We start from the raw sequence: 24,218 nt of genomic DNA on the forward strand, positions 1-24,218 counted from the left end.
ACTCAGCGCAGCATCGTGCACCCCAACCAACCCTGCACCCCAGTTCTGCCCAGCGCACCCCAGCCCATCCACGGCGATCTTCACACTCTCCCCATCCCTGTTCCCGTCCCCAACAACCTCCCAGGTTGTCCTGCTGCCCACCACGCTGGGGTGAGCCCCAAGAAAGGAGCTGGGGCTGCACAAGGACATTTATTAAAAAACAAACCAAAACAAACAAACCAAACCAATGAAAACACCAGTAAGTGGAATGGGGGAGTGGGGAGCAGGGAAAGGGGTGGGGTGCACAAAGAGTGGGGAGCAAAGGGGGAAATGAGCAGAGGTGGCTGCCAGCCAGAGTGGAGCAGGGAGCAGACGCCAGCACAACACCGGGCAGCCACCCTCCCTGGCACTCAGAGGGGCAGGATGGGGCTGGCAGCCCCCCACCCCACAGCTGGCAGCAGAGGCAGGCAGGGAGGATGTACAGGCAGGGAAGGCAGACCTGCCCCGGAGGGAGGGAAGAGCTGACAGAGGCAGCAGGAGCTGGGTGTGCGGGGCAGAGCCCCCCACCCAGCAGGACCCCGGCCCAGGAGCAGCACCGCTGCGGGCAGCACAGGGCTGACCCCGCCGTACATTCAGAGTGAGGGGCAGGGGCTGCCTGCTTTTGGACGGAGCAGAAACCAAAGCACTTGTGTGCCCCTGCCCTGTCACAAGGAGTCAGGGCAGAAGGCACAATCCCAGGTAGGGGGGATGCACAGGGGGGTCAGGGGGCTCCCCCTCCCCAGGCAGAGGCAGGAGCTCAGTGCTGTCCCTGCTCTGGGCAGATCCTGATGAGGCAGCTCCAGCTTCACCCCCATTCCCTAGGAGAGGCAGCCACAGCACCTCAGGGATAAAAGCACCAGCCCTCCAGTCCCTGTGGCTTCCCAAGAAGGAAAGCCCAGCTCCCCAGGCTGCTCAGCAGCACCAATCCCTCCAGCAGCTCCTACCAACAGAGAGAGTGGGGCTGGATTCCACAGGAGCCCTGTCCCTCCCATGAGAGGCCACAGCAGGGTCTAGGCCAGCCCCCTCTACTTGTCGATGAGACCCCCCTCCTTGAGCTTGAAGTAGAAGAACTTCTCGAGGGTGTTGGCACACTTGCAGTAGTCACTGTCGGGCGGGTTGTACTCGCGGCAGTTGGTGATGATGCGCTGCAGGTCGGCGATGAAAAGCTTCTTGGTGACATAGTAGCGGTTCTTCAGCCGCTCCGTCATGGTCTTCAGGTCTGCAGGTGGGGAAGGGTCAGACCCTCCCCAGGCCTCTGCTTCCCCCAGCCACTGAGCTGGACACCAACCACAGGTCCCAACTCATCCCTCTCACACTCTGGGCTATGCTGAGGCTCCCACCACCCCAAACATGAGTCTCCAACACAGACCCCACCATTAATGTGGGGTCCTCAGCCCCCCATTCTGCAATCTTGTCCTGGGGGGCTGGACACAGCAACCTACCAATGGGGAAGCGGATGATTTCATAGTAGTCCGGTGCTTCTGACTTCTTCACTGGCTCCATGAAGGGCCACGCACTGGGGTGGGTCTGGGGAGATGTGGGGGCAGTTGGAGCAATGAACACACAACCCTTGTTCACTCCAGCACCCCGGGGTCCTGCTCCCCCCACACCTGGGTCACCCCAGCAGTCCCCAAGGGCAAAGCCCTGTACAGCCCGTCCCAAGGGAGGCAGCTCTGAGGGTTGTCAGGCAGACAAGCCCAGAGGGTCCTTTCCTTCCCACACCTTGATCTGGGCCAGGAGGTTCTTCAGCATGTTGTAGAGCTGGTCTGGGTCCTTCAGCTCCTTCCTGCAGGACAAAACCAGTGCCCATCAGCCTCTCTGCATTCCAGGGCCAGGAAAATGCCCAAGCTGAGCCCCCAGCCCTGCTGCTGCAGGCCTACCCCTACCCCCATGCAGCACTCACCCCTTCTCCTTCCCCAGTGGTTTCCATCCCGTTTCTCCTGGAAAACAAGTGTCATTGTCACCATGTCTGCGCTGCAGCCATGGGGAGGGAGGACAGAGCCTTTCTGCTAGATCCCCTGCCAGGACTCACGGATGCCAGGGACGCTCTCAATGGGGATCTGCCGCACACCCTCCTTGAAGCACGTCAGGCCTGGGTAGACTTTGCGGATCTGCGCCTGTTTCCTCTCAATCAGCTTCTTGATGATCTGCAGGGAAGGGGGTTGGAAGGGAGCAGATGAGTAGGACTGCAGGATGCTCCAGGGAGCCACACTGTGATGTGGGACCCCACAAACTCACTATGCAGGGCCAGAGACAACCCCAGCCAGTGTCAATGTCCTCTCGCTGCCCTGCAAGGCTGCTCTCAGGACCAGCACAGTCCCACACCTCTCCCCTACCTTCAGGGAGTGCTGGCAGCACTCACCTACTCTCCTGCCCACCCCTGGGCCTTACCTCCTTCTGCTTCTTGATGATGTGTGAAAGTTCAGTGTAGGGGATTCGGGGGTTCAGCTCACACTCCATCAGGGTTGCCCCCTCGTAGTCCTTGATGTATCCCAGGTAGCGGCTCTTGGGGACCTTGATGTCCTTGGAAAAGCCCTAGGAGAGAGGAGCAGGTGGGAGGGGATAGGTGGGAGGGGATAGGTGTGCAGCAGAGCTGGGGGCAGCTCCCAGGGAAAGGAGCCCACCTGCTTTTTGAAGTAGCCAATGGCGTACTCGTCTGCATAGGTGAGGAAGTAGAGGATGTTGTGCTTGATGTGGTACTCCTTCAGGTGGTTCATCAGGTGCGTCCCATAGCCCTTGGGGAAGTACCATAAGACAGGGATGCCCCCAGGCACCCACAGCTGGGATATAAACTCCCTCCCACCCATGGAAAGGGCAGCTGGAAGATGTCCTGGAGCAATTAACACTGCTTGGGCTGGCCAGTGCTAAGCAGGTCTGGCTACAGAAACCATCCTGCCCACGTCCTGCACACGTGTGCCTATCTCCCTTCTCCCTGCTCTCACCTTCACTTGCTCATTGGAGGTGACAGCACAGAAGACAATCTCCGTGAAGCCTTGGGTAGGGAACATGCGGAAGCAGATGCCCCCAATCACTCGTCCATCCTTGATCAGCGCCAGGGTCTTGTGCTTCCTGTGGGCAGCATGGCCGAGGGTGAGGGGAGCTCCCCACACCGGCCCCCCCACACCCCCCAGCCACGCACGGGTCAAAGACGAGGCGAGTGATGTACTCCTTGGGCATGCGGGGCAGCTGGTGCGAGAAGACATTCTGCAGCCCCACCAGCCACATCAGGATCTTCTTGTTGGATTTCTGTGAGAGCGAGTTGCCGATAACGTGGAACTCGATGATGCCGCGGCGCTCCTCCAGCCGCGCCGTCTCATCCCGCGCCGCGTTGGCCGACAGCAGGCTGGTCTGGGGGCATGGGGGGGTCACTGGCCCTGCACACCCTCTGTTGGGGGAGCTCCCCTCCACCCTGCCACACTGGGGAAGCAGCTCTGGAGAGGACCAGAGCCACCCCAGCATCTGCAGCCCATACCTCGGGGCCCAGCATGGCAGCAGGGTCGGTGATGGTCAGCATGACCTCGTTCACCAGCTCCATGGGGATGTCTCCCATGACACGGATCCGCTTGGCATCCTCCAGCGTCAGGCTCTCAGGGAGCTTCCGCTTCTCTCCTGGGATGGGAGCAGAGCACCACGTCCAGTGCTGGGAGGGACCATGGACAGTTCCAGCTTTCTGGCTGGGCTCATGTGACCTTACCTGGCAGGGGCTCTGGGGTGGTGGCATCCAGGCTGGCAGCTGAGCTGCTGCTGCTGAGCTTCTTGCTGAAGAGAGGAGTGGTGGGCACAGCAACAGTGCTGACTGCAGCTGCAACAGACCCATGGTGCCCATGACTGCTGGAAAATGCCTTGTCATGCCATGGCAGCCCAGCCACTGCCACTGCTCAGCCACACCTTGACCCTTTATCCCACAGCCTCCAAACAGGGGGAGCTGCTTCCTGAAATACCTGGGCGAGACACCAGTTGGGCACCCTCTGCAGCTGGCACTGTGAAATCAGCCTCCCAGATTGGAGAGTTCTCACCGTAGATCTCCTCCTCCAGCATGGAGAGGAACCTGGAAGGGAGCGGCACATCAGCATGCAAGCATCCCAAAGGAGGAGTCCCCTCAGTGCTCCAGCAGCCATCTCCACACTGGACACCTACTTGGGGAAGTGGGTGAGGATCAGTGTCCGTTTCTCTGGCACCAGCTTGTCCTTCTCCACACGGAACTTCTCCAGCAGCTGCCGGCGGGTCACCGTGAAGATGGACTTGAGGAGGCTGCGCCCGAAGACGTGGGTGGTCTCATAGCGGGGCAGGCTGTCACAGCTCTGGGGCACATGGCAGTAGCACAGCCACCTGTGGGACAGGAAAGGGCTCTGGTGACAGAGCTGGAAACAGAGATCCCAGAGAAACCATATCCTTCCTGGCACAATGCTACTGGGAGCAGAGGCAAGAAGAGCAAGTGGATGAAGAGCATGGCTGACATTTATAACATTAACCCCACTGGGTGCCTGCTCTCCTAGTGGACTGACAGTCTGGGAGAGCTGGGGTGAGTCCCAGGAGTTAGACCCCAGGGTGGCTGGCTCAGGAGCCCCCTGCCCTCACCTGGTGTAGTTGACCTTGTAAGTGGCCACATCGTCATTCTGGGAGCGCTGACGGAACTGGGACGGTGTCTCCAGCTTCCAGTAGTTGAGGCACAGCAGGAACATCTTGGAGAGCTCATACATGGTCTGGCGCTCCTTGGGCGGCAAGTGGCTGAACTTGTACTGCACAAAATTCAGGACTCCCTGGGGAGAGGATGGGACAGTGGGAGGGTGCCAGGGGCTGCTTTGGGTTCTTCCATGCTGCCTCATGGAGAGTGAGGGGACCATGAAAGAGCAGCAGAACACAGGACAAGTGATCAGGGCAGTGCATGAGCCTGACAGCAGCCTCACCTGCTCAATGTTTGGTTTCTCAAAGGGAGGGCTCCCCAGTGACCCCTCGACCACAGGCTGGCTCATCTGCAGGATGCACTTCCGCAGCAGCTACAAAGACACCATCAGACATGGTCAATACAGTCCCAGGAACTGGATGCTCCAGGAATGGTGGAGGTGGCTGAATGCTGCCATGGGGCTGCTCCAATTTCTGCAGCCAGGATGGCACCGGTGTTGCTGTGGGAGCACACCCATTCATCCCCTAGAAACTGCACCCCTAAGGAATTCAAAACCAGGAGAGCAGTCACTCCAGAAGAGGGTCAGCATTCCAGGTCTCTGGGCTGTGGGATGGTTCACAGCCCCAGCTGCAGTGTCAACTCCAACAGAGCATGAACAGTGGGACAGCAGCCCCCGCTCCCCCACGAAGACCAAAGACTCTGCACAAGTCCCCCCATGAGTGGGGCAGTGAGACATGCACAGCCCCAGACGCACCTTGAACAGGTAGAAATACACCTGCTTGGTGTCTGTGTCCTCCTCCTTGTGCACTGACATGAAGAGGTTCTCCACATCCACCACCATGCCCAGCAGACGGTTGATCTCTTCCTCCGAGACATTCTCCAGGTGGGACACATGGTCCGCTGTGCCAGAGAGAAAGCCACGGTGAGACTGTGGGATCAGCACCACTCACCCTGCCCAGAGGGTCCCACAGGAGTTACCCAGTGCATGGCCACAGCTCCGGCACGGCTCGCTCAGGTTGGTCACCGGCTGCTGCAGGTCCATTCGAGGGGCTGTGGGGGGGTTGGGGTTCTTCCAGCCATTGCACTTGCAGGCGTCGTTGGCCTGGGACAAGGGACAGGAGAGCTCGTTGCAGTAGCCCATACGCTGCCACATGCTGAGGCTTCTGCCTTGTGCGGTCAAAGGATTTCCCTGGCTCCCATCTACCCCTTTTCACCACGCCCAGCTTTTCTCAGCCCTCACCCTGCATCACCCACCATCCCAACACTCCCCCGTGCAGCCCCAAGACTGCAGCCCCTGCCCAGTGACATCCCTGCACCTTCCTTGGATAACTCAGCACTCTCCTCCTGCACAGAGCCCACCACCCCAGTCCTGCAACCATGTACATCCCAGCACCCAATCCTGCATCCTTTGTCCGTGTATTCCTTGCACTCACCCTCCTGCAGTTCCTAAATTCCTCTCGTGCACCCATAAATGTCCTTGCAGCTCCCTCCTGCATCTCCCACTCAGGTCAGCACCCTCGTCCTTCATCCCCCACCCTTGCTTAGCGCTAAACCCCCATTCCTGCATCCCCTGCACCGCCACCTGCACCCCACCCATGCCCGTCCTTGCATCTCCCATTTATGCACAGCCCTGAACCCCACCTCCTGCCCTCCCTGCCCCACTGCTCCCCACCTTGCAAGCCGAGAAGACCCCCAGCTTCTCCAGCTTCTTCCCGCGGGGGAACCCCCGCACCTGCGCCTTGCGCTGGCTCGCCCGCTGCTGCTGGCTCAGCCCGGGCCGTGCCGGGTCGCTGGATCCCGCTCCTCCAGCCGCTCCCCCGCTCGCTCCCGCTGCCCCCGCCGTTCCCGTCCCCGGGGCCGGCGGGGGCCGCCCGGGCTGCGCGGCCTCCGGCTCCGCCATGCCGGGCCCGGCGTGCGCCCCGCGCTCACTGCGCCTGCGCGCAGGGAATGCCGGGATCTGTAGTTCGCAGCGGCGGGGGAGGCGGGGCCGGCGCTCCCGGTGCGGCGCTCCCGGCGCGGCGCTCCCGGGGCCGGTTCACCTCACCCGCTGTCCCGAACGCGAGCAGAGCTCCCACTCGGGACTGCGGGTGGCGTGAACCGTCCAGAAAGGATTGAGGCCCGGTCATGACGCCCCACCGCGACCACCCCTCACGGGGCGATGCCGAGCCGTCGGTGCCCGGAGGAGCCCTCCCAACCCTCCGGTAACCGGTACCGCTCCCGGTCCGGCGGCGCACGGCGTGCTCCGCGGACTCCCGCAAATATGGAGCATGGCCACGCCTTCTTCTCCAAATGCGGTGTGTGACCACCCTCCGCCCTCCCGCAGCCGGCACGGGGCGCGGCCAAGCGCCCGGCGTGGAGCGTGGCCGCGCCTCCGGACCGGTACCAATGAACCGGCACCAATGAACCGGCACCAATGAACCGGCTCCGCCCGCACGGCCTTTGCTGAGAGGCCGCGCCCACTGTCACCGTGGGAGGCGGGCTTAGCGTCGGGCTGGTGCTCGGAGCTGCGGGAAGCGCCTGGAACGGGTCAGCAGTGGCGGGGCGGGGCGCGGGCACCGCACGGGAGAATTCCAGCACCATCCCAAAGATGGGAGCCAATTGTCCGAAGGCTACCCAGGGGGATGCTCCCGGGGATTCTCAGTGCTGCACATGGCCTGGAGCCCCTCGCCCAACCTCCTCTGCCAGGGCAGGTGCCAGGGACATGCCCGGTGCAAGCATAGCCCCGTTCCCCACCCTGCCATCGCGCTGCGTGGGCACGGGCAGGAGCAAAAGCAAAGGGCTGGGCAAGACCAGAAACACCGAAACCACACAAGTAAAAGTTAAGAATATTTATTACATATCAAAAAAGCCGCATGGTTTGGGCAGACACCACCCCCGGGCCATCGCGCAGTCCCAGCGCGGTCCCGCTCTGCGGCCAGCAGCTGCCCCCGTAGCCAGGCTCAGCCTGGTCCCTGTTGCTCCTCTTCACGCCTTGGCCCTCTCGGCTCCCTCCTCAGTGCTGCCAGCTGGCTGTGCCACCGCTGGCCCCATCTGGATGGGCACGTTCCTCTCGGGAGCGGCCGGCAGTGCCAGCTTGGGGGCCTCGATGCGGAGCTGCCCATCCTTGGACAGGGAGCAGGTCAGCGCTTCGGCATCCACCTCCTCAGGCACGTCCCACTCCCGCTTCAGCACCTCGTACTTGTAGGAGAACGAGCCCTTCTCGTCTGTGCTCTGCGTCTCCTTCTGCCCCACCAGCACCACCTTCCTGCCCACCACCTTCACCGACAGCTGCTCGGGCGCAAAGTCCTTCACGTCCTGGCAGACAGAGAAGCCGTCCCCGGAGCCCTGGGTCAGGGCTGCGCTGGTGCTGGACGCGCGGTCCGTGGTGATGCCGAGCCTCCCGGGGATGCTCCCACTGGTCAGGTACTGCTCCACGCTGCTCATGAACTCCCGAGCCCTCTCCATTTCCAGCCGCATCTCCCGCTCCAGCTCTGCGAAGAGGGTGCCTGGATGTGGCCAGAGGGTGCGGACGGGTCCCAGCCACGGGAACAGCGAGCTGGACATGGGCGGCATAAAGTGCAGGCGGCAAAGCATCTCTGCTCCCAGCGAGTGCTCCTGGCTGTGCTGCAGCTCTGCTCGGTGCTGGGCTGGGGCAGGGGAGCAGCGGATTTTATTCTCCCCTGTCCAGGGGTGTGTCCCTTCCAGAACGCTCTCTCCCCACGCACCCTCCTGGAGCCATCGCCTATTTTTGAGAGGCTGATTATCCACCAGCCAAAATAGCAGCGCCTGTTTCTGGGGACAAGTCACATGCCACAAATAGGGAGCCGCAGTCAGTGCTGGGAGCTCAGGTTTCTGCAGAGCCATCGTGATGCAGCAGGGCCCATGGGGCCATGGCCAGGGGGCTGCACAGCCCTTCCCTGGTCCCCCCTTCCGGGGGCTCAGTTGTGCCAGGAGCTCATCAATTCTGCCAGTACACGGACTAGTCCCACCCCTAAAGCACACGTCCCATTCAGCTGCTGCCAGGCACTTCCTGCACTTTCTGGAGCCCCTCTCCCTGTTGGCCACCTCCAGCCTGTCCTGACCCCTCAGCACCCCACCTGGGCACGGTGATTTCTGGTCTCACCTGAGGAGACCTCCCTGGGCACAGATGGGGGGAAATGGACCACAGCTGAGGGTGGGGGGAACCAGGGAGGAGACGAGCCCACACTCACTCCATGCCTGGGAAATGCAAAGGGCACAGATTTTTGGCAAGGGTGGCTCAGACATCCCGCTCGGAGGCTGAGGTGATGCTGCTAATTATAAGCCAGGAGAGCAGAGCTGTAAGAGTCAGGGCGAAGGTATGCCGGGCACGACGTCAGCCCTGCCGCTCCTCACGGGTGAGTAACAAGAATGAGCTGGAACGGGCTGGAAAGAGCTGAGCGCTTCTCCCGAGGGTGACGTAATGTGCGGGACAAGGCCACGCCTCCAGAGAACGGCTATAAAAACCTCCTTGGGCAGCGGCGGGGCAGAACGCTTCCAACCCACTGGAAACGGGATACAGCAGCAGCAGCAGCAGCAGCACCAACAACAACAGCCGCAGCGATGCTTTGCCGGATGCACCTCGCACCATTCGCCTCCAGCTCCCTGGCCAGCCGGCTGGGCACAGTGAGGACCCTCTGGCCACACGCAGAGACCATCTTCACCGAGCTGCAGCAGGAGATGGAGAAAGCTCGGGAGTTCATGAGCAGCTTCGAGCAGCTCCTGAGCAACCACGGGGCCATCACTGCAGAGACAACCCCGAGCACCAGCATGACCCTGGCCCAGAACTCCGGGGACGGCTTCTCTGTCTGCCAGGACGTGAAGAACTTCGCTCCCGAGCAGCTGTCGGTGAAGGTGGTGGGCAGGAAGGTGGTGCTGGTGGGGCAGAAGGAGACGCAGAATGTCGATGAGAAGGGCTCGTTCTCCTACAAGTACGAGGTGCTGAAGCGGGAGTGGGACGTGCCTGAGGAGGTGGATGCCGAAGCGCTGACCTGCTCCCTGTCCAAGGATGGGCAGCTCCGCATCGAGGCCCCCAAGCTGGCACTGCCAGCCGCTCCCGAGAGGAACGTGCCCATCCAGGTCAGCCCTGCTGCCCCACAGACCGGACCAGCCTCTGAAGATGGAGCCACCAACAAAGCCCAGGTGTAACAGGATGGGACCAGATGGCCACGGCAGGACCGGAGCAGAGAGGAGCAAGTCCCGGGTTTAAGCCCAGACAAGCTTCGTCAACAATGATGTCATTTTTTTCACTAAACTGGAATGTTTTTGTATCCAATAAAAATACTTTTGCATTGAATCTTCTTGTGTTCTCTGGGTGGTGATTGATGGGGAGGCTGCGCCCTACTCTTGGTGCCAGAGGAATGGGGTGCACAGAGAGGGAAGAACCTCTCTTGCTTCTCAGGGCAGTACAAAATGGGGCCAGACAGCAGACCCAGAGGATTCTGAGAGGGAGGGGATTTGGGAGCACTGTGCTGCTAAGGGAGGGGAGGCAGGCAGGAAGGGCAATCCCACTCACCTGTACAGGACCAGCAATTGTGCCCTGGCCCCTTCCTCACACTGCTGTCAGCAACATCCCCAGCTCCTCATCCTCAGCCAAAACCCATCCCCACAGAATAGGGAGGGAACCACATTGGGCTGTCTGGCTGGGTGGGGTGTGGGGCTGTTGTACCCACTCTTCCCCCTTCCCAGCTTGGCAAGGGTCTGCTGGAGTCCACCCTGAGCTCCCAGCAGCAGGGAGGGAAAAGCCCAACCCCGGGTGCGGTGCGTAACCACCACAAATACCCGTGCTCAGGCCCAGGCAGGCAGCAGGTGTGTGGGCAAGCAGCAGGTATGCAGGCAGGCACGCCTGTTTGTGCTAAAGCTGCCCTGAGATCAGACAGCCCATTGCCCAGACACACCAGGAACAGCAGCAGGGCCCCAGCCTCAATACTGAGCACCTGCTCTGGCAAGCAGCAAGACCCTTCTTAGGGTATCACAGATGACTTCAGAGACTCCAAGAAAGAAAGAAAGAAACCAGGCACCCAGGGAGAGGAGCCAGCAGATGGCAACAGCAGTGCACACAGTGCCCACTGAATTATTCTGAGTGGGATCAGGGAATCTCTACTCCAAACTGGTCCAGCTCTGGCTGCCTGGGGAAACCCCCAGCATCAGTCCACCCCACACTGTGAGCACTGGCTGGTCCCACAGAGATCCTGGGCACCTCCAGCAGCTAAGTAGTGCAGGCACAAACAGCATCACACAAATGAGGCCACTGAAGCCCACACCCTACAGGCAGCCCAGGCTCAAGCATGATCCCAGGCACTCCATCAACAAACCACTCCAGACCCTTCCTGCTTCCAGGATTTTAAGGAAATCCACCATGAGGAAGAGGCACTGAGACCTTGGATAGCAGATGAAGGACACACAAGCCAAGGCTGTTCATACAACTCTATTCACAGCTCTCCTGTGACTGAGCCTCTCACAGCTCCTCAGCTGAGGGCAGCAGTGGGTTCCAAACGCAGCACATCTCCATCCTCAGCCTCTCCTGAGCATGAATGGTGCTGCCAGCAGCACACATGGTAGGATGGAGCTGCAAGGGGCTGCTCCTTCTTCCCAAGGGTGTTGGGGTTCCATGCAGCAATGACAGGAGAGCAGCAGCATCTTCCAAGGCCATCGTGCTCCACAGAAAGAAGCACCGTGTTCATGAATTCTGGAGCACCATCCCAAGCCTATCCCAATGTATCCCCACCTCTGCCCAACTTGTTACTTCTACCATGCAAGTAACAATTCCCACAATTTCCCTCAAGCTTTCTTGAGCACACTGGAGCCAAGTGAACACCAGCAGCATCACTGTGAGGAGAGCAGCCGTGCAGGAGCAGCCCCACAGCCCAAGCTCAGGAGCCCCATTTCTCCCTCCTCAGGAAGAGCAGGCCCCATTTCCCTACCAAGGTGTGGGATATACCAGAAGCAGCCCTGCACAGCTCAGCCTCCACCAGAACTGCTGTGCTCGGGTCCAGTCCCTGCTGCATTAAGAAACATGAACATTGTTGTTATGATAGGTTTATAAAAATTTTGTTTTAATCACACAAAACTGAAGTTTGTGATGAAGACTAAGTCAACAGTTCCTCTTAAATACCAGGATGCATAAGACACTGCATTAGGCACTAGGCAGCAGCCAACATCAGTTAGAGTCTGGCAACAGAAGCCATTTAATACCTCCCTTCATTCTTTGTGAAATTACAGGCTTTTGCAATACATGTAATTCCCACCGACAGGTTACCCAAGGCTTCCCCCACCCCACCTCTGTACATCAGTAAACCTTGTGTATTCCCACCAGAGCAGGGTTAACAATATTAGTGGCATCACAACCATCAAGAAAAGGACAAATTTCTATACAAGATTTTTTTTGCAAAAGTTGCAACAGGATTAGTGCATTACGACAGAACCAAGAGAAAAGAAGAGTTGGCATGCTGGAGTCCAACACAAAGAAAGACAACAGGCAGCTCGTTGGATGTACTATATTGACAAGATACTGATTGGTTACATGGAGAAACATACAATACAAAATACAGAAGAAACCAGTTTTGCTTCCCTCTGCCCCACCCCAAATACTCATCATTGATTTGGTCAATAAGTGGCTCAAGAGCCGGAGTTTGTCTCTAATGCTACAGTTTAGTGGTTGTTCTGGGCACATCGTACGGGATCAGCCTCAGCTCTTACAGACAGGGAACTTTAAACACGTGTCCCAATATCCCTTTGTTTCCCATAGTGAACTACAGTGCTGTGGGACCTGGGTGCTGCTGGCCTCACCCGCGGGACGGCCACGCTGGCTGGGCAGACACCAGGTCCTGCATCCACCACCACCAGGAAGAGGGAAGAGCAGAAGTTCATATATTAAAAAAGTGACTTAAGACTTAGAATTGAATTAGTATTTGTACAGAAAGGTGCAGGTGGAAGAACTCCCTCCAGCCTATGATCAGAAAGGGATGGAGAATCACAGCGGCGCCGGCAGCAGCCGCCCTACGGTAAGTGCGATCGTTAGCGTGGGTTCCAGTCACGTCCTCCAAGGGCTCGCGGGCCGCAGCAGCTGCTCAGTTGCTGCAGCACTGGCTTCTGCTGGGCTGGCTGCTCTCCTGAAGGTCCACCACCCGATTCCTGCCTGGGCCACCAGGAGCACTCTGGGGTTCATTTTTTGGCAGTTTCTTGGCTAGAAAGAAACAGGGTGTTAGCAGGGTCCTCCAGAGAGGCCGACCTCCTCCCACTGCACAGCCCAGGCTGGGGTCAGCCTGCTCCAGCCTGAGTCCTCACCAACAACAGAGCTTGGGACAGGACAAATATGCAGTTTGCACTGCATGCCAAACCAACCCCTCCTCAGCTCTGGCTGGCATCAGACCTGCTCCCATCTCCATCACCACCCCAGACACAGGGAACCAGCTTTGCAAGGCTAAGGCTCCACACACTCAGGGAATGACCAATCACACCAGTGTAGCAAACTGGACACCTGTCCCAGTAGGAGCCACCAGCCCTGGCTGACACAGGACCCTCTTGGGCTGCAGTGTTGCCACTCAGAGCTCCCCCAGCCCTATACACAGGCTGTACCTATTGCCATGAAGATTTCATTCACATTCATCGCTGTCTTCGCTGACGTCTCCATGAACAGCAAGCTGTTGTCATCTGCATATGTTTGTGCATCCTACAAACAATCACATCAGTGTGCTAAGGGCAGCCTGCCAGGAGGCCCAAGCAGACTTCATGCACTTCACTTGTCAACGCACTAACGGTTGGAGAAACACTCTGTCCCACCTTGGGCCAGAAACTCCCTTCCCTGTCCCTGCCCCCACCTGGAGGGGGTCTGGACAATCCAGGGACGGCCAGTGTCCCACAGCTGAGCTGGGGCACAGCCTGAGACACACACACACAGAGCATATGGGATCTGGGTCAGCTGGGAGTGTGTCACCCGTTAAAAGGGCACCACAAGCAATCCTGTGCGAGGGCTGGGTAAGAACCTCTCCTGAGCACTCGCCTCAGATGAGGTAAGAGCTGTGAAGAGCAGAGAACAAGCTAGGAATGATTCCTCATGTGTCTCGTACCCAGAAGATGCTGTTTCACACCCTGCAGACATCCCACGTGAGTAAGGCAGCAAAAAGGAGGTTGAGGACAGAAGCTTATGCTCTGTGGGCCTCCTCCACATTCACCAGGACTTTCACCAGCCAGGGCAACATGTGCTATGACAGAAGCAAGGGAAGGGCAGGGCACAATGGCATCCTGCAGTCCTCAGCACAAAACCTCACTTTCATTCTCCCTCAAAGCATATTTTACATAGCTGCCATCTCTCTCACTTAAGCACAAAGATGCTTTTCTGACCTGTTTGGGTAACAATGTCTCTGGATTCCCACTCACCTGGAAGTCCACAGCTCTCTTGTTAGCAAGGTCTGCCTTGTTTCCTGCTAGTGCAATTACAATATTGGGGCTAGCCTGCCTCTGCAACTCTTTCACCCAGTTCTTGGCTCGTACAAATGTGTCCTGGAAGCAAACAGGAGGCAGCAGTCAGGAAGGGCAGCCATGTAGGAATCCACAGGGCAGATATGATTAGAACAAGGCTTTCCTGTGAGAAGCATTCTGCCTCTGCAGCACTTGGCAGCAGGATCCTTTATCAGCTCACAGCCTTGGCCAGAGCCGAGGAAGAGGCCATGAGCAGTTCTCAAGAACTTGGCACCCACAGCCAGGTACCTGCAAGGCTCTGACCCAGACATGCTCCCAAGGGCACTGGGAGCCTCCTGGCAGCCCCCCAGCCCTGCCCACACTCACTGTGTTGGTGATGTCGTAGACCACGATGGCTGCCTGAGCCCCCCGGTAGTACATGGGGGCCAGGCTGTGGTATCGCTCCTGCCCCGCCGTGTCCCAGATCTCAAACTTCACTGTTGTGTCATCCAGACACACTGTCTGTGTTAGGAAGGCAGCTGCAAGAGAAGGGGGTTTGCCTCAGCTCCAGCACGACAGGGCCCAGAGCCAGCACACAGGAGCTGCTCCACATGGGAGCAGGCTGAGCCCTGGAGAGCCCAGTGCCACTTGCTGTGGCAGCTGCAGCTCTGCTGTACCACATTCCTCTGCTCACAGGAACCATCACACAGCGACAGGAAGGCGGCCCAGACAGCAGCTGGCCCCAGACCATCACACTGCCAGACCCTCCCAGCAGCCCCTGACAGGATCACACAGTTCAACTGTGGCACCACCACGATCAGACCTGGGGAGCACCAATAACAGCACCAAACTCAGCCCACTTACACCACACTCCTCAGTTTAGTAACTGGTTGTTTTCTTGTCCCAGTGGGTCTAACACTCTGTGTTACACCCAGCACAAAGGCACAAGTGTCAGATACAGACTGAGGCAGAGCACAGTCCCTACAGAGGAGCATTAGGCCCTGATGGCCAGTAAGCCTGCACAGGTCACAGAGGAACAACTCAACCCTATTCTCAGGAAATTCCCCACTATTGCTGCTCAGACACTCATGTGCCAATCAGCCTTTGGTAGATTAGTGACACCATACTAACAACTTCAAGCTAATAAACTACCAGACCTGAAAGCACTGTGAAAATAGTTAGCAGTATCAGACTAGAAACAGCCCAAAAATCCCAGGTCATGGTCTGAAAAGATAATTAAGGGCTATAAACCAAGCTGAAGGCCTCAGTTCCAATTAGAAGCTGGAGCTGAGGCACTGGAAACAAAGCCTCAGAGGCAAAGTGCAGGGTTGCCATAGTGTTATTCTCTGCTGTGCTGATCACTGCACCAACAAATTGTGAACCAAGAGTTAAAGCATTAACTGTTTGCCTCTATTTATAGCAAAAATCCCAGACCAGACCAAAATAGCCAGTCTTGCCTCTGACACCCCAGCAAGGTCAGCACCTCCTGGCCACAGGCATCTGGAGCTGGCACTCACCTCCAATTGTGCTCTCCTGGTACTCGTGGAACTGCCCCTTCACAAAGCGCAGGACCAGGCTGGACTTCCCCACCGCGGACTCGCCCAAGAGAACAAGTTTAAACTGGCAGATTTTGTTCCCAGCAGCTGGTCCATTCGGTCGGGCAGCTCCACCTCGACCTGCCATTGTGGTCTAAGTGCAGGAGTGCCGAGAGTTAAGGATGCTGCAGGTTCTGTACTGGGATCCACCTGTAGGCAGGTTGCAACTGGAAGAGGAGGTCAGAGTTAGTGACATGCTCAGGGACCAGCTGTACCAGTTCTAGAGGGTGGTTTGATCTGCAGCCACCATCAGCACAGACCGGTGGTGGTTCCTTCCACAGTGGAAAGTTATCAGCTGTGAGCACCACAGAGCAGTTCCTGCAGCAGGATCTCAGCCTGCAGAGCCTCCCTGGAAAAAAGGTAATGGTAATACAAGCTCTCCTCCCCACCAGTGGGCCCTCCAGCACTTCCACCCTGTGGAAGTGGATGGATGTTACACACACCTTGCTGGGGTGAGGCAGCTAAGGAGCACCCAGCACACAATGGGTGTTACTAGAGCTTTGTCTATTCAAACAGCAATTACTCAGTTCACAGAGGGAACTGAGCTTGACCTTTAGCTCCCTCCTCCTTTCCCGAGTTCACAAGGAAACTTCAGATTACCAACTCTACACAGAGCCACCCCAGAGCCACAGTGGCAGGAGGCAGCTCTGCAGGTCAGGAGGCATTTGGACAAAAGGAATTTCTAGAGCTGTCTTTTCATCCTGTGGCGCTTACACCACAACATTCTGCACCTCCCAGTAGGCCCAAGGACAGCCCTGGAGCCAGGAAGGTGATCTGGTACCTGGGGCACCTGAGGAGGTGAAAGGCACCTGACAGCAGCTGCTCTCTGGGCATACATAGGCTGTCCCCTCAGAAGCTGACAGCAGCTCCCCTCTCCCATTCCTGCTGCACACCAGGAATCACCACCCAGCCTGATCCAAACAGAGGCAGTAATGCTTCCCACACCCATCCTGCTGCCTCAGCACCCTTATCCCACAGCATTCCAGGTCATCAGGCTACTGGCCACGTTCCTCACATGGGATCAGCATCCACTGGGATCAGCACTGCCAACTACTCCCCAGCACCAATCTCCTGAGAGGTGCAGAAGCACAAAATCATGGCAGGAACAGCAGGACAAGCTGATTTGCATCCAGAGTTACCCACAAGTGAATCCCAGGGCCTCCCTAAGCACTAAGCTCTGCTGCCTACAGAGAACAGGAATGCTTTCCAAGTACACAGTTACAGATTTAGGCACATTTCCTGTACCCTTCACAACTCCCACTTCCCTGTGGATGATAAATGCTACAGCTGATTGCATCTGCTCTGGATCACCACTTTCCCTTCTACTCTCCTAACATAGGCTGTTTGTTGAAAGAAAATGCCCCAAAAGTCAATTGCTCCTCATCCTGAGAGTATCCCCAAGAAGCTCTGTGTATGTTCTGCATTTTCCCAGTCAATATTAGATATCCATTTATAAGAAGTTTAAAACAGTCAAACTGGTGCAGAATGTCCTGTGAATAAAGCTCAAGCCTCCTCAGCACAGAGGAAAGTTTCAAGAGCAAGGGCAAGGCCAGTCCAGCTGTGACTGCTTGAGGTTACTTTAACTATGCCTCAAGTTTAAACAATCCAACATTTGACAGCTTTGACAGGGAACCTCCAGCCATTTCAGAGCTACTCTGGAGCCTGTGAGTGCCAGCAGCTGAAGAACCTCAGCAGCTTACACAACACAAAGCACTTGAGTATACACTGACCTAGAGACATCTCACCTCAAATTGCTCTGACCAGGAGGCAGTCAGACACCAGCTGTTAAGCCAGTACCACTCACTGGAACTGGCAGGTAGGACAGAAACTGAGGAGTAAAACTTCTGAGTGCTGTGAGATGTTTTAGGAGCCAGAGCTGTGAAGCCATTGCCTGAGTCTAATCAGGTTGAGCAATGAAGATATTGCAATTCAGAGCCGTGTCCTTGCAAGCAGCATGGTCAGAACTCCCCTCCCTCTCCTGAGGAAGGGCAAACAGCGTTTGACAGGATGAGAAAGCTTGATATGAAACAAACCAACAACTGCCTTTGCTGGATGGTGAGGAAGCAGTGCTGGTTGCTCTGGCCAGGAGCAGCTTGGTCACTGCAGGTTCAAGAGGCTCAGCAGCAGCTCTGCATCCCTACCAGCCCCAAGAGGCTTCCACCTTTCAGAGTTTCCTCTCTAAACAGAGCTTGCAAGGGAACAGCTTTGGTTTAACCTTGTATTTATAACTCCCTGGGCAGTCTATCAGCTCCACTGCTGCTCCAGACCAACATTCTGCACAAACACTGTGTGAATCACAGTGTGTTTGAGTTACGGCCTCCCGAAATCTGATAGCAGTGAATCCCAGAGCAAAACAAGGATATGAGCTTGTTGACATCCTCCAGTCTTAGCCTGACCTATATTTCACAGATCCTGATGCATTTTGCCATCAGCTTGTGCTACATGAACTCCAATGGAATTAGGTGAGCACATCTATGTTGATCTCACCGTGGACAGCCACTGGTCAGTGCAGGCAGGGCAGCAGCCAGAGCCTTGATTGCTCCAATTATGGAGAACCAGATCATCATCTAAGGATAGTTTGGGGCTTGGATATAAGTTTATATGGCTTCATGTTCACATGAGAAGTTGTCATATCTTTAGGATGCTCAAGTGGAATTTAGAGACCCTAAGTGGCCACTGATGGCCTTGGGCTAAGGACACGCCCAAGACCTGGATGACCAGCTAATGGTCACAGGAAGAACCAAATAACTGAAGGAAGTGCCCACCAATGCTGCAGACAGCGAGCACACTCTGTGGCAGGACAGGCACTTTCTGTTAATGCCAACATGTTTGAGGATTCCAGCCAGACAGAACTCAGCTCTGCAGAGGGAACAGGAGCTGAACTACACAGCCTGAACCTGTGCTAATCAGCCTACACCCACCACTGGACACTGACCTGAGGAACAGGGACTGCTTCCTGCTTTTCCTGCTGTATGAAGCCATTCCTGGTGCTTGGGGAGCTGTTCATTCTCCCACCTCTTCCAGCTGAGAACTGGGCATTCACCCCTCCCTGCTCCTCATGAGAACCCCAGCACTGACACTCGAGCCACAGGTCAGGCAGACCAAAATAACCACAGCAATACCACACAAACAGGGAAAGCAGCTGAAGGCCCAGCTTGTCCTGCCATGCTAATTCAAGCCATCAAGGCCATGAAAACAAAGAGCATGGTGGGGTACTCATGTAATTAAGACTAACAAGCATTAATTTTCCTTCTAGTTTCTTTTAACCAGTGAAACCCAGCACTTGGGAGATCACAAGACCCATGAAAAGGCTCGTGCTGGTTTGTTTACCTGCCCTACCCACCTCCTGCTCACTGAAGCACACACAGGAGCTCTGCATCCCACAGCAAAAGCACTGATATTTTTATTGTGAAATCTTAACATAGTTTCTTTTTTACTTTGAGATCAAAGTTAAGTACAATTCCTGATGCTGTCTCATAAGTGAGAGCTCCAGGTCTATAACTTCTGCAGTTTGTACCCCTCCAACCCCTCCTCTGCCTGCCAGGGTTTGCTGGAGGGGGCTGTACACAGCCAGGAATATTAAATTCAAGAATCTGAGTGCCCTAAATGAAAAGCACTCCCTGCCTGCCCAAGTGCAGAACCATTCTCCACAGCCCTCAGGATGTTGGGGAATAGCACTAGAGACCATTTCAAACAAACCTACCCAGGACAAGAACACAAATCTTCACAGGGAAATTACTGTCAGATCCCCATGTTAACCTCTGCAGGAGACCCCTCCTCAGGGAAGCTGCTCATTTAAAGTGTCAGAAGTTAGAGAATCTGATATTTTTGCCCTGTGTTCACCCAGTAGCAAGGACTACTCTGAAAGCTGAGGATATTTAGAAACCCAATCCTGAAGACTCTGGTTACCCAAAGGACTGCTGCTGCTCTCAGCTATGCAAGGAGTTGCTTCACTGGGGATTTGTTGGCTTAGAACCAAAATACTCAAGACAAAAGCCCCAGTGAAGTATTTATCTCATTAAATAGCTGACAGCGTTACATGAATTCCTTGGCAAAGGAAGCCCTGAAGTTACCCAGTGGTTTTGCTTCACCTCACACTGCATGGGCAGCTGGCCCAGGGCTGCACAGTCAGCTCCAGGACAGGTCAGCTTCACTGAGTCAGGAGCAGCTTCCACGAGCAGCAGAAAGTGTGTGTGTCCCACCAGAAGCACACACCGACCACACCAGCCCAGGCTAGCAGAGCATGGAATGTCAACCTAATATTCCAACTCATCAATATGATTAATAAGAATGAACTTCCTGAGCCTGACTGCAGGAGGGTCCAGGCTGCAGAGACAAGAGGAACAGACCCAGCTGCTGCAGAGGAGATGAACCAGGAAACACTCAACTCACAGACCTCATCCCATCAAGTCTTACATGTTTCAATACTCTACCTTTCCACAGACAATACTCTACCTTCCTGCCTTTTCCCTCCCCAAAGAATGAGCCCTGCCTTCAGCAAGGAGCAGTCTGGAGCTCAGGAACTGCTCTGAACTGGGCCACTCTCCACTTCAGCTGGTGGGAACTGCACTACAGTCCTAAAGCACAGATTCACAGACCCAAATCAGCTCAGACAGCCGTTTCAGCAGCACTCCCATGGCTGTGACTAACTTATGATAGGGTAACAACTTCTCTGTGCAGTCCATGCCCAAGATTCACAAAGACCTGGACACACTCATCTTAATTTAGAGGTAAATAGGATTTCCATTCCAAAGTTGATCTACTGATTCAGTTACAGACCTGAACTAGTACCAGCTCCTTCTCATGCTGTTGACACACACACATCTGTTTCCTGACACTTGCACATCCATGGCCTCTGGAGCAGCCCCAGCAGCCAGCTGTTTTCCAAAGCAGCTTTTCCAAAACAACTCTATCCTCAGAGATTTCAAGGCCACCACCCTGCTGTGACAATCCCTCCAGCACAGACCTCTGTGGAAGAGTTCTGTATCACCTTCATCTCCCATTAACTGCCCACTAGCTCCCTGTCCCACAGTAGCTCCCTCTCAAAGCCCTCACCCACTCTCAGTTATCCTTAGTACAGCAATGCTGGAGGATCAACTCATGGATGCAGCCTGGACTGACTCAAATGGAACAAAAGCATCAAGGTTTAAATTCTTCAGCCAAGGTTGTTTAACTCCTATTGCTGACACTGACTCCTGTTCAGATACCCTCAACAGACACAGCTTCACTTTGACCAAACACTCAGCAACACATCCCTTGGATAGCACCCACCAATGAACCAGCAAGAAGGCAGCACCAGCAATGCAAAGCAGCAAACTGCCACCTGCACTGCAAAGAATCTGTGACCTTCAGAATATCTTTCCCAGACTGCACAAAGATCTCCTGCCTTAAGCAGCTCCTTATTTGGAGTGCTACCAAACCAAAGCAAACATGAAAACCAGTGTTTTCTTATCTGTTTATGCAGAGTTGCTCCAGCAGCTCATTCCTGTGCTCCAGGGGAGGACAGCATTCTCCTCAGACCTCAGATGAATTTTATATCTCCCCAATACTGTCACATCCAGGAAGGTTCCCTGTTTCTGGCTGGCATCTGGAGTGTTTTCAATGTTATTCCGACAACTTCTCAGACTTGCATAAGAGGCTGCAAACTTTATACCCCAAGGGAAGAAAACAGCTGACTCCAACATTTCTACATTCTATCCTCTTTTAAGTCTGCTGACAGGAATACTCTGGGCTACACCCACTTCATTAGAAGTGTTCCCATTTCATTTCCTGTGTCTGAAAGTACTTGGCATTCCTTTCCCCTCCCACTTCAGGGAGATGCCATGACCACCATCCACTAACTGTGCAGCAGCTGAAAAAGTTTGGATCCAGAACTGATGACTGGCAGGGCCTAGAGCAACTCCTGAGCTGATCCCTGCTGAGATGCAGAAGAGCTTTGCTGTGATGGAGATAATCCCATGTCTCAGCTCAACAATTAGGTTTGGCCAAGCACACACACATCACCAGCCAGTTCCTTTACACACTGCCCAATGCATCACTGGTTTCACAGGAAAGCAAAGTGTACTCTATTAATGCAGAACTAGATAAATGTTTTCTCTTACTATATTCATATCCATATGCCAACCAGCTTTCCCTCACGCTCTCCAGTAACTCAAACCCTTTCCAGGAGTCTACCTTACCTTGCCTGGGGTGTAGCATCACCTGAAGAAGCATCAGCACCTACTTACAGAGCCTGCACAACCCACAACCAAGTGTCAGCTAAATCAGCCAGAGCATCTTAGGAGACATCACTCCAGAAGCAGATTTTTGGTGTGAAGGTACTGACTGTTCCAGCAAACAATTGTGACTCATGAGGGGCCTTAGGTGATTTCAACACTGACATGCAGTTATGACCCCAAACATCCCTGTTCTTGACCTCCCAGATCCAACCAGGCTCACGCTTCACCAGCTCACCTCAGTCTAAGAGTGCATCAAGATCAACATTGTCTTGTAGCTGCCTACAGGTACTATCCTGAATTCTTAGCCCTTTTTGGACATAGTTCTTTCACCTTATTATCCAGGTGAGCAGAAAAGAAATGTATAAGACTTTCAGAGTCAAGGCAGTAGTGGGCATTTCCCACTACTCAGGCTCACTCAGGCTGCATGGCACGTCAAGAAAACTGGACTGAGTTCGCTTTTTAGTCCCCAGCCAAGGCTCAAAGCTGGTTCAGGAGCCTCAGTAGAGCACAGGCCCAATGTCAGGCTGTAAACAGGGTAGCTCAAGTGTGCTGACCCTCCACACAAAAAGCTAAGAATAGCAGATGCAAGTTGTTCCACACCAGACTTAAAATAGTCCCTCGACATATTCTCCTCTCCAACTTCCTTACAGGATTGAAAACAGCCAAGGTCAGAGCTCCAACAGCCACATCCGAGGGCAGCAGCTAAAGGTCAGCTGGGCTGGGGTCAGAGCTGGGCTGGGCTCCCTGCAGGTCCCAGCACCACTCACAGCTCCTGCCCAGCCCCAGCAGCTCTTGAGCATCACCAGGAACAAGGTCCAAGCAGTGCCCCAGGATTTAGCAGGGCAAACTGGTTGCTCACAACTCACACCTGCACTCCTGGTGCAATCCCACCATGATCCCACATCAATCCTGCTCACACACCAGAATCTCCTGCTGTGACAGAGATCCAAGGACAGCCTTGCTCGAGGTTCCCTTACAGACAAGCCACAAAACGTCCTTGCAGTCCGTGGGCCTTGCTCAGAGCCCTACAGCACCATGGGTCTCCCTTCACAAGGGTCCTCAAGGGGCACAAGGCTGTGCTTGGCACCAGCAGTGACCCAGGACAGTCTCTCCTGGAGCCCATTTACAGGAAATCAAGTCACCTCCTTCATTTCAGCAGTTCCCGGGAACCCAGCCAGGCTTTCCAGCTCCTGGAGTTTCTATTCCCACCTCAGAGGATGAGCAACTACTACAAAATATGATCCCACCATTAAACCCCCTTCTGTCCTGGCACCACACATTCCCCAATTGCCTTCAACTGCCAGTCAGTCACGGCTGTGAGAGGAGGGAGCCGGGGCACAGCTGCCAGGCAAACACACGGTACCGGGGGCAGGCGCTCGTTCCCGCTGTCCCGCGAGCCGCTCCTGCTCACAGCCAGCCCAGAGGAGCCTGACCCGAGAACCCACAGCGCCGCCGGGACTCTGCCCTGAGCCGTCCGCGGCCGCGCCGCTCCCCCCACCCAGCGTGGCTCCTCTCCCGTTACCGCTCACCACACGCCGGTACCACCAGGCCGGAGCTGCCGGTGCCCCGCGGTAGCGCCGCTCCCTCGCCTCGTAAGACACGCAGGACCCCGCTAGGCCGGCGCACGGAGAGAGAGGAAGACACCCGGCCGACCACAGCCCCCGCCCCGCCGGCGGCGCCCGTCCGGTCCAGCCCCAGCATCGCCCCACCCGGCTCAGCGGCGCCACCGAGCCCCCGCTCCACTCCCGCCACGGGGCCCCCAAAGCGGCGGGGCCCGGCCGCCGCCCTCGGCAGGGCGAGATCCCGAGGAACGGGTCCACACCCTCGGGGCGAGTCGGGTCACCTCAGGACGAAAGGAGCGGTCGCGACCACACTCACCGCCCGCAGCGCCGCTCCCGCCGGTGCGTCTCGCAGGCCCCGGCCCTCACTTCCGCCTTTACCCGTTCCGCTTCCGGACCCGACCACCTTTTCCGCCCCCCACTCGCCGGCCACAGGCAGACACAGCTGTCAATCAACTATCCCCGCCCACCATGCCCCGCCCCCTGTGACGCTCCGCCCCCAGGGCTCTGGGTGTGACGTCATGGCAGCCGCACCGCGCGGGGACTGCTGGGAGTTGTGGTCGGGGGCGTCCCGGTGCAACCGGCCCCGTGGGGACTCTGAGGGGGAGGCCCGGACAGGGCGGGGCGGCCGCGGGCAGAGACTCAGCGGAGCCGGGGCTGGAAAAATAGAGCCTTTATTTCTCGGTGTTGCGGGGAGCGTGGGAGAGCCGGGGCGGAACAACACGAACTACAACCGCGGAGGGGCGGTAGCGGCCGTGACCTCCGGGCAAGCCGGAGACCCCACCGGAGATCCCTACGGATCCCCCCC

At 56.3% G+C, this 24,218-nt stretch overlaps 4 protein-coding genes across 4 annotated transcripts; 1 reads left to right on the top strand and 3 right to left on the bottom strand.

Moving 5' to 3' along the window:
* Positions 1 to 176: 176 nt before the first annotated feature.
* Positions 177 to 6,565, bottom strand: KAT2A (lysine acetyltransferase 2A). Its single transcript, XM_033079121.1, has 18 exons — positions 6,315 to 6,565; positions 5,621 to 5,744; positions 5,397 to 5,542; positions 4,926 to 5,015; positions 4,597 to 4,778; positions 4,156 to 4,347; positions 3,960 to 4,066; positions 3,713 to 3,820; positions 3,491 to 3,627; positions 3,158 to 3,366; positions 2,961 to 3,087; positions 2,643 to 2,753; positions 2,410 to 2,553; positions 2,051 to 2,165; positions 1,922 to 1,958; positions 1,741 to 1,804; positions 1,461 to 1,545; positions 177 to 1,237 (listed from the first exon to the last, which is right to left on the bottom strand). Exons 1-18 carry the CDS (start codon positions 6,540 to 6,542, stop codon positions 1,044 to 1,046), a joined length of 2,400 nt encoding a protein of 799 aa, XP_032935012.1. The 5' UTR covers positions 6,543 to 6,565; the 3' UTR covers positions 177 to 1,043.
* A 546-nt stretch (positions 6,566 to 7,111) lies between these two features.
* LOC117006592 (heat shock protein 30C-like) lies at positions 7,112 to 8,493 on the bottom strand. Its single transcript, XM_033079122.2, has one exon. The coding sequence runs from the start codon at positions 8,483 to 8,485 to the stop codon at positions 7,607 to 7,609; it is 879 nt and encodes a 292-aa protein (XP_032935013.1). The 5' UTR covers positions 8,486 to 8,493; the 3' UTR covers positions 7,112 to 7,606.
* A 621-nt stretch (positions 8,494 to 9,114) lies between these two features.
* LOC117006593 (heat shock protein 30C-like) lies at positions 9,115 to 9,935 on the top strand. Its single transcript, XM_033079123.2, has one exon. The coding sequence runs from the start codon at positions 9,203 to 9,205 to the stop codon at positions 9,785 to 9,787; it is 585 nt and encodes a 194-aa protein (XP_032935014.1). The 5' UTR covers positions 9,115 to 9,202; the 3' UTR covers positions 9,788 to 9,935.
* Positions 9,936 to 12,121: 2,186 nt separating this feature from the next.
* RAB5C (RAB5C, member RAS oncogene family) lies at positions 12,122 to 23,868 on the bottom strand. Its single transcript, XM_033079063.2, has 6 exons — positions 23,730 to 23,868; positions 15,556 to 15,800; positions 14,426 to 14,577; positions 14,018 to 14,140; positions 13,217 to 13,310; positions 12,122 to 12,824 (listed from the first exon to the last, which is right to left on the bottom strand). Exons 2-6 carry the CDS (start codon positions 15,719 to 15,721, stop codon positions 12,709 to 12,711), a joined length of 651 nt encoding a protein of 216 aa, XP_032934954.1. The 5' UTR covers positions 15,722 to 15,800; positions 23,730 to 23,868; the 3' UTR covers positions 12,122 to 12,708.
* Positions 23,869 to 24,218: the final 350 nt, after the last annotated feature.

The sequence above is a fragment of the Catharus ustulatus genome, chromosome 23, assembly GCF_009819885.2.
Source record: "Catharus ustulatus isolate bCatUst1 chromosome 23, bCatUst1.pri.v2, whole genome shotgun sequence".
Lineage (NCBI taxonomy): Eukaryota > Metazoa > Chordata > Aves > Passeriformes > Turdidae > Catharus > Catharus ustulatus.

What these genes read in the sequence shown, in the direction of transcription:
- LOC117006592 (XM_033079122.2), bottom strand. Translation starts at nt 8,485, where the DNA reads ATGGCTCTGCAGAAACCTGAGCTCCCAGCACTGACTGCGGCTCCCTAT.
- LOC117006593 (XM_033079123.2), top strand. Translation starts at nt 9,203, where the DNA reads ATGCTTTGCCGGATGCACCTCGCACCATTCGCCTCCAGCTCCCTGGCC.
- RAB5C (XM_033079063.2), bottom strand. Translation starts at nt 15,721, where the DNA reads ATGGCAGGTCGAGGTGGAGCTGCCCGACCGAATGGACCAGCTGCTGGG. An exon ending in TCTACGACATCACCAACACA is followed by an intron (nt 14,141 to 14,425) that starts GTGAGTGTGGGC and finishes GTTTGCTTCCAG; the next exon opens with GACACATTTGTACGAGCCAA. An exon ending in TGAAATCTTCATGGCAATAG is followed by an intron (nt 12,825 to 13,216) that starts GTACAGCCTGTG and finishes GTTTCTTTCTAG; the next exon opens with CCAAGAAACTGCCAAAAAAT.
- KAT2A (XM_033079121.1), bottom strand. Translation starts at nt 6,542, where the DNA reads ATGGCGGAGCCGGAGGCCGCGCAGCCCGGGCGGCCCCCGCCGGCCCCG. An exon ending in CCTCCAATGAGCAAGTGAAG is followed by an intron (nt 2,754 to 2,960) that starts GTGAGAGCAGGG and finishes TACTTCCCCAAG; the next exon opens with GGCTATGGGACGCACCTGAT. An exon ending in TGAGAGCGTCCCTGGCATCC is followed by an intron (nt 1,959 to 2,050) that starts GTGAGTCCTGGC and finishes CTTGTTTTCCAG; the next exon opens with GAGAAACGGGATGGAAACCA.